This window comes from Lynx rufus, unplaced genomic scaffold (assembly GCF_022079265.1).
Source record: "Lynx rufus isolate CCGP_SWC_20201006 ecotype Redwood Valley unplaced genomic scaffold, mLynRuf1.p SCAF_7, whole genome shotgun sequence".
In the NCBI taxonomy this organism is placed as follows: domain Eukaryota; kingdom Metazoa; phylum Chordata; class Mammalia; order Carnivora; family Felidae; genus Lynx; species Lynx rufus.
The window spans coordinates 79176218-79188819 of NW_025814889.1; the positions used below are offsets into that span (position 1 = coordinate 79176218).

The following is a 12602-nucleotide window of genomic DNA, read 5'->3' on the forward strand; positions in this document are numbered from 1 at the left end:
ACCCATCTTGGTTTCCTTAACGTCAAGGAATATGTGAACCAGTGGGTCAAGAAGCTCTTAGAACAGGAAGGTGCTGTTTTGAGCATTCTTTCCAGGTGGGGGTTGGGGAGGGAGGAGGCAGAGAGGGGTGGATGGGGATGGGAGTGGGGTGAGGGTTAGTAGTTGGGTCCCCGTGTCACCTCAGGAGGATGTATCATTCTGCAGCCAAGGAGGAAACGTGCAACAAAGCAGAGAGAGCAAAAGAAATGCTTCACCACTGACCAATGGCCCCAAATCCCAGTTTAGGGCATACAAGTCAGCATTGTTCAACAATCTCTGAGAGCTTCCCCGTGAGCAAACAAGCATGCCTCAGAGGACAGGAGAAGAATGGACAGCACAGCACAAATTGGCTCCTTACTCAAAGAATAAAAAAGTCTAGTCAAGGGCAAGAAACCCAACCCAAGCCCAGAGACTTAAGAGCACCTGAAAAATCACCATAGAATTTCACAAAGAAATTCTGTGAAAGCTGAAGCCAAGAAGGAAAAGAAGGAGCACTTGGGAGCAGGCAAAGTTCCCTGGAAGTGTTTTCAGGCTAGATTAGAAATAATCAGGGCTGGGCGGAGACTATCCAGCCAAGCATGGAGTTAACTCCTTCAGTCTCAGGGCTTGGCACCAAGTTCACCTGCCTAGTGGTTCCTCTGGGACAATGACATCTCCAAGAAATAGCCCTCTCTGTGGTGCCATTCTTCCTGAGCCAGACTAACCCCTGGCTACTCTCTCTTTAAGAAGCTGTATGGATCCTCCCTGCCACCTGAAGGCTACTTAGGTAGGGGAGGTCTCCTATAAATGCCCACAGGATGCATAGGGGCCAGTGGGCATAGACCAGAATCCAGGGAGGAGCAGCAAAGGAAAGAGGCCACTGGCTGAATGTGAACTCTGAGACCAGTGGACAGTGTCCCAACGAAGTCTGGCCCTGTTGTGGCTTTCCTTTGGAGCCCATTTAGAAACCCCTTGACTTCTCAGGGACAGGCTTCCAAGTTCCTGGAAAACTTAGACCAGGCTGTGCTGCCTAGCTGACTGTTCCCTTCTCCCTAACTCTAGATGCTGGAGCTCAGCCTGGTCCCTCTTCTCTTTCCTCTCCCTGGGAGAGTTCATCAGTTCCCATGGCTCTAGAAACTCCCCTAACTGTCCTTATGCAGACAACATCCAAATGTGAGTCTCCGGTCTTAACAGGTGTCCCTTCTGAATCTACATTTACTGCTCCAACTGTAGGCCAGATGTCTACTTCATGAGCAGCTCAAACTTGTCTAAAGTGGAGCTCCTGAAGGGCCTTGTCTGACCCATCCCACCCCTCCACCCCTCCCTTCCACTGCCCTCCCCTCCCCACCCATCTGCTCCCACCCAGCCACCCAGCTGCTCCCACTGGGTGGGAGGAAACCAGGAAGCACAGCCACACCTTTCCTCTCCTTTACCCCCACATCCAGCCTGCTCACAAGCCCTGCCTTTCTCCAGCTCAGCCCCTGGGTTCTCGTCTTCATGCACTTATTACAGCTTGAAATTATTTTATTTGTTTGTTTACTGTGTTGATGTGCTCCCGTGCCACAACAAGTGTTAATGAATATTGGCTGAAGGAAGGAATTCATTAACAATGACTTCATCCAAGGGGAAGCAGCTGTCCTGTCACTGGCCTGGCACCTTCCCACCGGGCCAACCCTCTGAGCTGGGGCAGGCATTGGGTCTCCCCACCTAGCTTGGTCCACAGAGGAATGCCAGCCAGAAAAGACACCTTCCTGCCCAAAGGTGAAGCAATAGCTACCAAACCCCACCTCCTCCAACAGCCTTCCTGGGAGATCAGATAGAACTGGCATTGGATTGCTCTGCTAAGTGTGAACATGCGATTTCCATATGAATCCTCAAGCCCCAGTTTCTGGTTTTCTTTGTTTAATTGTCATTTCCCTTCTCTGAAAGAAATTCAGCTTTGGCCTGAGTTGGATATATTGCTTCCCTGGCCTGGCTTGGCTAAATGTTTCTACTCCATTGCCTGTGTGTTCTCTGGGTACCCAGGCAGCTGGCCATGCCAGGAGGACAGCCACTGTAGTCTCAGAGACAGTGTGGGCCAGTGGAAGGAGCTCGAGACTCAGGATACCTGGCTGTACTCCCGGCTCAGACCCTCAGACGCTCTATGACCTTAAGCAAGCCTCTCCACCTCTCTGAGCCTCAGTCTCCTCCTTTGCAAACGAAGCTCCTGGACTCCTTGTGCCTGAATTTCTTCCAGCCATGACCTTCCAGACAGCACTGCCATGGCCAGCTAACACTTTATCAGGGCTTCCTGGTGCTGGAAGTTTCCATGGCTGGCGCACCACCTAAGGACCCAGAGTGCATGCAGACGGGTGCAGGACATTTTCTGAGGGGTCGGTAGTCGTCTACCCAGAAGGGAGGCCTCTGTGGGAAATGCCTGGTTAAAGACAGCTAACAGGTATTCTTTGCTACAAAACTTCTCAGAAACTCTAATACGTATTCCCAGGAGGAAAGATGTAATGGACACAGAAGGCTTTTTTTTTTTTTTTTTTTTTTTTTTTTTTGCAGAGCTCTGTCAGCAGACTGGCGTTGTTTGGGCCCAACTTTGAGATAGGTGACTCTCAAGAAATCCCTGCAGCCCTGGAGTTCTAGCAGCTCACACTTTCCCAAGTGCACCTTGATAAGGAGAAAGCTTTCAGGATGTCAGCTGGAGTAGGGACCAGGGCCAAGGAAAGAAACCCTCTGTCCCCAAACCCCTCAGCCACTCAAGGTCCTCTTAGGTTCCCCCAAATGAGAGAAGGCCAGGAGTGAATCGATGTGTGCATGGTCAGACCTTCCCCTCTAAGAACTGAGGCCACAACGCCTCCTGGAATGTCCTCCCACCAGGCCCCGAGCGCTCAAAGAACAAATGAACCGCCAGCTCTTGCCCGTTTTGATACAGTGGACAGGACAGTCGGGAGTAACTGCCTTAGTCGCGGAGGAAGAGCACTCCAGCTGTTCTGTGAACAGCACAGCCCACTGGCACGGAGCGAGAGGAGTCAGTCCAATGGGGAGAAAGGCGGCCAGGGAGGCCCCGAGGCCTGATGTGAAACACAATGCACTTTATTGGCGACAGAACGGTTGGCAGAGGGGTCCCTGTGTTATATACATCAGCAGTGGTGACCATTCCACCAGGGGCGGGGGGGACCCCAAGGGCAGGAGAAGGCGGTGGCTGAGGCCACACGTGGACAATCACAGGCACAGACCGGAGCCCGAGAGGGCGCCTGAAATTCTCACGGCAGCGCTCGGCCAGGAGTCTGGATGGAGGATCCAGTGCCCCGGGTCTTCCAGCCCCCAGAGAGCGGGCCCCGGGAGGGTGGGCTGGGGTCAGGAGTGGGGGGTGGCACTGAGGATGTCGCTGACATGGGCGGGGAGCAGAGGCTGGCTGGGGGCGCGAGGCGCTGCAGCGCGCGGTGTTTATCTGGAGAAGCGCTGCGAAGACTGGGAGAACTTGACGCTGCCGCCCCGGCTGCTGCCCGAGCTGAAGCCTCCGCCACTGACCCCGCAGCGAGCTCCGGAGCCGAAGCCGCCGCTGCCGCCTCCTAAGCCGAAGCCGCTGCCTCCGATGCCGCTGCCGCTGCCGCCGCCGAAGCCGAAACCGCTGCCGCCGATGCCGCTGCCGCTGCCAATGCCGATGCCGATGCCGCTGCCGCTGCCGCTGCCGCCGCCGAAGCTGAAGCCGCTGCCGCTGCCGCTGCCGCCGCCTCCGCCGCCTGCCCGGCCGAAGCCGCCGCCGAAGCCGCCGCCGTAGCCGCCGCCGTAACCACCTGCAGCGCCGCCGCCGCTGACCACCGCTGCCGGGGAGAGGACAGAACCACGATCAGCGCCCCTCGCCCTCCTAGCTGTATCATAATTAATGACCCACGGGGCCCGGGATGACGGGGAGGCGACCAAGGCAGCTTTGCACCGCTTGATCATTGTGACACGTTCTAATGGCATAGGGTGCTCATCCCATAGTGCTAAGTGGTTATGAATTTTCCCAATAGTTCCTTCTACTCGTGGTCAACTCTTGATGCCCCGCCCCCCACGCTGGAGACGATCCAGAATTTCTCCTCCCATGAATAGGCTCCCTACTGCATACTCCGCATCCCATAGACATCTATTAATAGTGCCCTGAACCCAAAATAATTACAGAAGCAGGTCTGCTGCCCCTTCTGCCCACGGAAAACCTCTCCAACTTCCATAGAAAAAAAAATTTTTTTTTTAAATAAGGTGCTACTGCCCTGTGTGATTGCAGGTATTTCAGATTCGGTTCTCACGGTCATGGTTATTCTGGCTACTTACAGATGCTCACAGCACTCTGGCACTCTCCAGACATCCTACAGGACAAAGCCAGAGAAATAGCTCTGTCACAAAGCAAATAACCAGCAATTTTTCATGGATGAAGGTGATGAATTGCAACCTGAACTGAATTCAGAAGCCAAGCAGAGCAGTACCCTAGCCTTGTCCACAGAGGGATGCCAGCCAGAAAAGGCACCTGCCTCCCTGCCCAAAGATTCTGTTTCATTCAGAACCCCTGTGCGCCCTTGGTCGTGAGTGCACTTTGGCCATCTATGGAGAGAGTGGGCGGGTGAAGGCCTCTTCAGGGCCTACTGACAATGATGGGTCCTCTCTCTATACAAAAGGCCTCCATTCCCATTCACTTAGTCACTCATCTGACCCTCAGCATGTGCGCCAGGTCAGGAAAGGTAGGGAGAGTGAATTGGAAGCCCCACCTGCACTCCTCGCCCTCCAGCAGCTTGCGGTAGGTGGCGATCTCCACGTCCAGGGCCAGCTTCACGTTCATCAGCTCCTGGTAGTCCTTCAGCAGCCGGGCCAGGTCATCTTTGGCCTGCTGCAGGGCGGCCTGTAGCTCTTGGAGCTTGGCATTGGCATCCTTGAGGGCCAGCTCCCCACGCTGCTCAGCTTCGGTGATGGCCACCTGCAGGTTGGCGTTCTGGGGGATGGGGGCAGGGGGGGAGGCAGGGGAAGAGATGAGCCTAGCAGGAGGGTCCCAGGCTCTCTGAGTCTTACCATGGCTTACCCCATAGCAAGCATCTGAAAGCCAGGCAACATCCCCCTCTCCCCAGTACCTCTATCTTTTCCTCATCTATGGAGATATTTTCCCCATGGATTACCAGCCATCTGGACTGGCTCAGTCTTTGAACTTGCCGGAGGTCAATGCTGCCTGAGATGACCCCAGCAGTCCATTCCAGACTAGGAGTCCTGAGATCCCAGCCCCACTCCCCACTGGTCCACCCAGGCGCCTATATGCATTGCCCTCCCACCTGCTTCTTAACATTCTCGATCTCGGCCCGCAGCCTCTGGATCATTCTGTTGAGCTCAGAGATCTCACTCTTGGTGTTCTTCAGGTCATCTCCATGCCTGCCGGCCGTGGTCTGCAGCTCCCCAAGCTGGAGAACAGAAGGGAAGATCGGGTGTTAACGCAGCTTTGCCTGACTTGTTTCTCTATCCCTAACATCACCCACCCAACCTTGAGGTGCTTAGTAAGCATTTGTTAAAATGACATTGAACCCTATTTCAGCAGGGACACTTCTGTGGCAGCAGGGAAGAGAATATCTGGGTCACCGTGGTAGGAATTCCCCTACCCTGCAGTCTCTGAACAAGCTAGAACCAGTCCCATGTGGCCTGGCAAGGGACAGTGGAACCACCTTCCTCCAGGGATAGCCAAACAGCCATTAGAAGGATGTCTCCAGAGGGCAGAAGCGAGAGGGGTCCACCCAGTGACCACCAGGGACCCACCACCCAGCAGTCCCCACAGGCCACAGCCTCCCTGAGACCCTCAAGGGATCCTCTGGGAGGTGCCTAGCTCCCACCTTCGTCTGGTACAGGGCCTCGGCCTCCGCCTTGCTCCTCTGGGCAATGTCCTCATACTGGGCCTTGACCTCAGCGATGATGCTGTCCAGGTCCAGGCTGCGGTTGTTGTCCATGGACAGGACCACGGAGGTGTCGCTGACGTGGCTCTGCATCTGGGACAGCTCCTACCAACACAGAGAGGCCTGTTACTTCTCAAGCAGAGTCTTGCAGAGAGACTCCTGAACAATAGACCCATTCTCCAGCTCAGTTCTGAATGTGCATCTGCCCCACCCTGCCCCCCAGCCCCTCAGAGAACCCGTGTCTATTGTCCATCCTGTGGAACCCCAACAAGGGGCCAGCCCTATCTCTAGGCTCAGTCTTCCTGGGCCCTAGATACCAAAGCAGCCCAGCCTCTGAGGATATCTCACCCTCCCTGGCTCCCCTCTTAGTAGGAAACGTCACCATGTCATAGAGGGTCGTCAGGAAGTTGATTTCATCCATTAAGGCATCTACTTTGGCCTGAAGCTCCACCTTGTTCATGTAGGCGGTGTCCACGTCCTGAGAAAGACAGAAGCATTAAGGCCTCGTGCCCCACAAGGAACAAACAACAAACTGCACGTGCCACAGGAAAGGGTCAGGACAGGCTGGTGATTGACCGGCCCTTGTCCGAGACTGGTCTCCACGTGAAGGAGTGACTCGTGTCTCACTGGGATGGTTACTCAAAAATGAAAAACCAATGAACTGACTCTTGGGGATCTTTCCAGACTACGACGCACCTGGCTTCTGTTTTTTTGCTCCAACTGCCGGAACTCGGCAGCTCTGTGGCAGTGGAGTGGGAAGGTTCCCCCAGCTCAGCTGGAAACCCGTGCGTGTCCACAAGCCCCGGGAACCCCACACACAGCCTTACCTTCTTCAGGGTCACAAATTCATTCTCAGCAGCTGTACGTTTATTGATTTCATCCTCATATCTGTAATTAAAAAGAAATAGCTGAGTTTGGGTTTCGAGGTAGTCATAAACACTTTTGTCTGAAACTCTGAAAGTTCATCTCTCCATCCCTCTGCTGCCCCTCTTAGCTGAACACACCCTCTTTACTCACCCCTTATTAGCTAGGAGGACCAGCCACTCCAGTCTGTCCAAGCACACTGGCCTGGTTTTAGCACTGGAAGTCCCACCTCCTGGGAAACCCCTCGGTCCCAAGGAAACCGGACCGTCAGTCAGCATGCCCTGAGTTGTCCCGGCAATCTTCAGATCCTAGAACCCGAATCTTCCCCAGCCGGGATCATGAGGAAGCGCTTCCTCAGCCCTAAACTCATCCCACTTGCCATGACTTTACTCGTCCTTGGGGAAGGAGGGCGAGTGGGGAGCCCAGCGAATCGAGCTGCCCTCTGCGAAGGTCAGGAGAGGAAGATGAGCTCATTGGCACCACTGCCAGCGGGTGGGAGGAGAGCAGTAAGGGCCGGGGCTCTGACACAGGGCTGCCGCACTCCTGTCTCTGTCACTCACTTCTTCTTGAAGTCCTCCACCAGGTCCTGCATATTCCTCAGCTCCGAGTCCAGGCGGCCCCTCTCCCCCAGGATGCTGTCCAAGTAGCTCCGCTGGTTGTTGATGTAGGTCTCAAAAAGGGGCTCCAGGTTGCTGGTGCCCGTGATGGAATTTGTGCCCTGCTGCTGGAGCAGGTTCCACTTGGTCTCCAGGACCTTGTTCTGCTGCTCCAGGAACCGCACCTGCCGCGCGTCGGGGGGGGGGGGGGGGGGGGGGGGGGGGAGCCGCATCAGGCAACACTTGTGGCAGAGGAGCAGAGGGGCCCCGGCTCAGGTGGGACTGAGCCTCTGAATCCCCCCATCCCCCGGCACAGAGGCCCAGAAGGGATGCGAAGCTAGGCTTCTGCTGTAGCTGGAGAGGCTACGGGCGGACGGCCGCTCTGGTCAGGCCGTTAAAGATCCAGCACCACTTTGGAAAGTTACAGAAGGAGGAGAAATGGGTGGGGAATCTGGAAGTAGCCCCTGTCCAGAAGCAGAATGGCAAAGATGACCCCTCGGTGTTCCCCGGGGACTTCGTGACTCTATCTCAAGGTCCAAAATGACAGTACACTCTGCAGAAATGTGCTTGAGCCTCAGCGGCATTCTTCCTACCTAAAGCCTTGCTGACGCTCAGCCCTTCAAAGGATGTGAATCACTGGGAGCTGATACGGATTGAAATGCCGCAATCAGCACCACAGGAGAGAGCCCACAGCTGTGAGCTACCCTGGTCTGGGGGACACCAAGCACCCTTCTCCTTCTGACCTGGTCAGTTAGGGGTGCAGACTGGTTGCTAGCTCCTCTGCAGCCCTGTTGAGACTAAAGTTTCCAGGTAAGCCCCTCTAATCCCTTCTCCAGGGCATGTGTCTCCTTTGCCCGGCACAGCAGCGTGGAGGGAACAGGTCTCCTGGGAAGCCTCATGTCTGATAAACGCCCACTCCTGGGTCAGACCCTTTCCTGCCAGTAGCCATGGCTCTTTCCATGTGTTCCCAATGCTGCCAGCCTGGGCATAGATAAGGCAATAGGCGGGAGGCTTGAGCAGGGAGCCAGACAGGTAGGACTTAGGATGTCCAGGTCCAAAGAGGAGCCCATTGTCTTTCCTACTCAGGTGACCATGTCAGCAAACTCATCAGCCCTGAACATCTTCCAAGATCCTAGACTCTTCCTAACCATCTCCCTCCAGCCTGGCTCATCCAAGATTGATCCTAAATGTTAAACTCAAAGTCCCAGCCTGGAAATGGGGGCCCGGTCAGAGTTTCATCACCTTGTCGATGAAGGAAGCGAACTTGTTGTTGAGGGTCTTGATCTGCTCGCGCTCCTGGGTCTTTACTTGCCCAATCTGGGGGTCGATCTCCACATTGAGGGGCTGCAGGAGGCTCTGGTTCACAGTCACTTCCTGGATTCCCCCAGGGAAGCCACCAGGACCAAAGCCACCGGGCCCTCCAAAGCCACCAGGCCCTCCAAAGCCACTGGGCCCTCCAAAGCCACCAGCCCCTCCAAAGCCACTGGGCCCTCCAAAGCCACCGGCCCCTCCAAAGCCACCAGCCCCTCCAAAGCCACCAGCCCCTCCAAAGCCACCTCCCATTCCTCTGCCACCACCAAAGCCACCACCAAAGCCACCTCCATAGCCACCCCCAAAGCCACTGCCACAGCTGCTACGCCCTCCCCCAAAGCCACCAGCCCGGGAGCCACCGGCCACGCTGATGGAGATGCTCTTGTTGCCACCCAGGCTGTAGAGGCTGCGACTGCCAAAGCCACCCGCCCCACCCCGGAACCCGCAGGCCCCTCCGCTGGCTCCCCCCGAGCGGGCCACACAGCTCATCCTGCTGCTTCCTGAGACCACGGCAGAGCGACCCGAGAAGCCCTGGCCGCCGCCGCCAGATGTCTTGCTGACTTGTCTGCTCATGGTGAGGGAGCTTGGTGAAGGAAAAGTACCAGAGTTAAGCAGGACACTGAGAGTCAGAGGAAGAGGGAAGGGAACTGAAGGCCTGTGCAAAATAAATCCCTTTATATACATCAAGGAGGTTGCTGGGCTCAAACGAAGGAGAGATAATTAATCCCAAATAGTCATGGGTTGGGTTTGCCTCCAAGGCAATAAGTTTGTTCCAGGCTACTAAACACACCTTGAAAATAATCTGAAATGGTAAAAATGCTAAGGTGGCAGGCTTACCTGGCAGGGGGTGGCTCCCGGCACTGCCCCATGCTTGGGCATGGCCACCTCCTTAGCTTTGTCTGACAGGACCCAAGAGGCACACTCCTCCTTGCCAGGTGCCCAACGGCCATTTGTCTGCCCTCAGCTGTGACAAGAATGGAGTGAAAGGTGGGTGGGGGACGTTCTGGTTGTCTGGGTAGTGGAAACAATGAAGCCCACCCAAGCACTCAAGGGAAGTATCTCAACAGAAGGGGTGACTCAGTTCACTCCACAGACAACACATGGTCATGGAGTGTCCCCGGCGGGCCCCACTCTGTGCTGGATTTGGGGTGAAAGGATGACCTCCCTGCCTCCCTTTCTGGAAACAAAGCTCAGATCCCTGAAAACTCTGCCTCCTGCCTCCCCGCCCCCTGCCGCCCATCCCAGGCTGTAGTTCAGGAGACAGAGGTATTGGGATTCATGACTGTTTTCTGAGAAAAGGGGCAGTAAACACCTATGCGCTTTGATGAGCCGGTAGCAACATTCAGTATGAGAAATGTTTATTGGTTTGCTCGTTTGTTTGTTTTGAAAACTTCCCAGAGGAACCATACACTATTCCACATTTTGGTGTAGCTCTAAAGCTTCCTTTCTTGCTCCCCACATGTTGGGCACTTCTCTGGTTTCAGCCCAAGACCCAGAGGACTAGAGATTCAAACACCAGTTCTACCACCAATTCAACAAATAGGTACAGATGGCCTACCTCGTGCCCGGCACTGTGCAAGGTACAGAGACTCATTGGTGAACAAAATACATGGATCCCCTGTGAGACCGCTCCTCGGGCTGAGGGGCTGTGCTCCTAGAAGTCTGTGGCCTCAGCATCCATACCCCACCCCCGGCCTCGGGAAAACAGACCTGGCAGGGCCCCAGCACTGCCATACGTGTCTGACTCCAAAAGCCTGAGAACTGCCAGCCTGGTGTTTTTCAGAGGCTTAGGTACTGGGCTTGGCTTGTCCAAGAGGAAAGCCTTCCTGCCAAATTAGCCGCTTATCTCTCCAGGACAGGCCTTTTTTCGTTCAGTCTGCTGCACGTTAGGCCCTGCTAAGGGTGTAACCTATGCAGCCTTGGCAGCAGCTGTCTCAGATTAGGAAAAAGGAGGAAAGGACAGGGGATGTTTCAATGCTGGGTGGGGCTGGGAATGGCCCGAGTGCAGAGGAAATGAAATTTTCTTCAGTGACCTGGTTCTCCTATTTTGTCCTTCTCTCGCCCATTTGTTGCCCCCAGGCTATGCATCCTCTTGGCCCCTTCCCCGGAATAAAGCCGTAAGCTTTCCGGGAGTTTATAGTCTTGGTAATGTACTGGATCCCTTCGTTCTTAGCACAGTGCTTTGCCAATAACAGGTGCTGATAAAAAATTGTTTGGTTGAATGAGTCAATCAATTAACTGATGAATTAATGAATAAATTAAGCCTTTCCTGGATTACAACCAAATAAAACTGGTCAAAAATGGGTTCATGGGGTGCCTGAGTGGCTCAGTCAGTTAAGCACCTGACTCTTGATTTTGGCTCAGGTCATGATCTCACAGCTCGTGAAATCAAGCCCTGCACTGGGCTCTGTGCTGACAGCACAGAACCTGCTTGGGATTCTCTCTCCCTCTCTTTCTGCCCCTCTCCTGCTTACATACTCGCACTCTCTCTCTCTCTCTCTCTCTCAAAATAAATAAACTTTCTAAAAAAGAATTCAAATCCCATTACATGAGGTACCCCAAGTTAATTGAGATCATCTCAACATGAGGAATCTGGACACCTCAAATTTGGTGTACAGCTTAAGAAAATATACATGCAAAATGAGTGTCGCCTCTTTTCCAATGGAAAAAATGTTGTAGAATCACAGTATCAAGAATCACTGATCAATCAATCAGGAACCACTCAATCAATTAAGGCACGTACTTGTCGGTATGAGCACTGGGGGAGGTATGGAATAGTTGGATCACTATATTGTACATCTGTTAACTGTATGTTAACTCTACTAGAATTAAAATAAAAACTTTTTTAAAAAGTGGTCATCCTAGGGGCACCTGGGTGGCTCAGTCAGTTTAAGCGTCCGACTTCGGCTCAGGTCATGATCTCGCGATTTGTGGGTTCGAGCCCCACGTTGGGCTCTATGCTGACAGCTCAAAGCCTGGAGCCTGCTTTCGATTCTGTGTCTCCTTCTCTCTCTGCCCCTCCCCCACTTGTGCTCTGTCTCTCTATCAAAAATAAATAAATGTAGGGGCGCCTGGGTGGCGCAGTCGGTTAAGCGTCCGACTTCAGCCAGGTCACGATCTCGCGGTCCGTGAGTTCGAGCCCCGCGTCGGGCTCTGGGCTGATGGCTCGGAGCCTGGAGCCTGTTTCCGATTCTGTGTCTCCCTCTCTCTCTGCCCCTCCCCCGTTCATGCTCTGTCTCTCTCTGTCCCAAAAATAAATAAACGTTGAAAAAAAAAAATTTTAAAAAAAAATAAATAAATAAATGTAAAGAAAAAAAATGTTTTTAAAAATGGTCATCCTAAAAAAGGAAAAAAAGAACAATCACTCAATCAGAGGGGTGGGGGGATGAACAAAACAGGTGAAGGGGATTAAGAGATATGAACTTCCAGTTATCAAATAAACGAGCCTGGGGCCTGTGAAGTCAATAGTCTTGCAAGCCTTTTTACGGTGACAGGTGGTAATTACACTTATCGTGCTGAGCGTTTTGTAATGTATGTAATTTTGGAATCACTATGTTGTACACTATGTTGCACATGAATATAATACTGTATGTCAATTATACTTTAATTTTTTTAAATCTTTTAAAAATTTAAAATTTTAAAAAGAATCAATCAATCACAGAATCAGCTTGAAGTTGACTGGGCATTTGAGGTCCTACAATCTGCCCCCTGCCCAGTACTGGGATTTCCTCTCTAGCAGGTCTGAACTAGATCCCTGACCTTCCAGAGCTGTTGCCCAAGGCTTAATGACATGTGAAGTGAGCCCACGGCCCAGAGCGTGGCCGCACACAGACATGCTCCTCCACTTGGCTCCCTCCGAAGAACTAGACTTTAAAGAATGAACCAAACCCAGAGTTGGGCCAGCCCCACCCCATGACTA

At 53.6% G+C, this 12602-nt stretch overlaps 1 protein-coding gene across 2 annotated transcripts; it reads right to left on the reverse strand.

Annotated features, from left to right (window-relative positions):
- Nucleotides 1-3083: 3083 nt before the first annotated feature.
- Nucleotides 3084-10416, reverse strand: KRT3 (keratin 3). Of its 2 annotated transcripts, none has more exons than XM_047067064.1 (11): nt 10242-10416; nt 9521-9647; nt 8615-8716; nt 7337-7557; nt 6740-6800; nt 6295-6390; nt 5853-6017; nt 5304-5429; nt 4752-4972; nt 4321-4355; nt 3084-3830 (listed from the first exon to the last, which is right to left on the reverse strand). In XM_047067064.1, exons 2-11 carry the CDS (start codon nt 9560-9562, stop codon nt 3454-3456), a joined length of 1446 nt encoding a protein of 481 aa, XP_046923020.1. In that variant the 5' UTR covers nt 9563-9647; nt 10242-10416; the 3' UTR covers nt 3084-3453. The 2 variants fall into 2 exon arrangements, with proteins under 2 accessions (XP_046923020.1, XP_046923019.1); XM_047067063.1 differs by having other exon boundaries at nt 8615-9266.
- Between the last annotated feature and the right edge of the window lie 2186 nt (nt 10417-12602).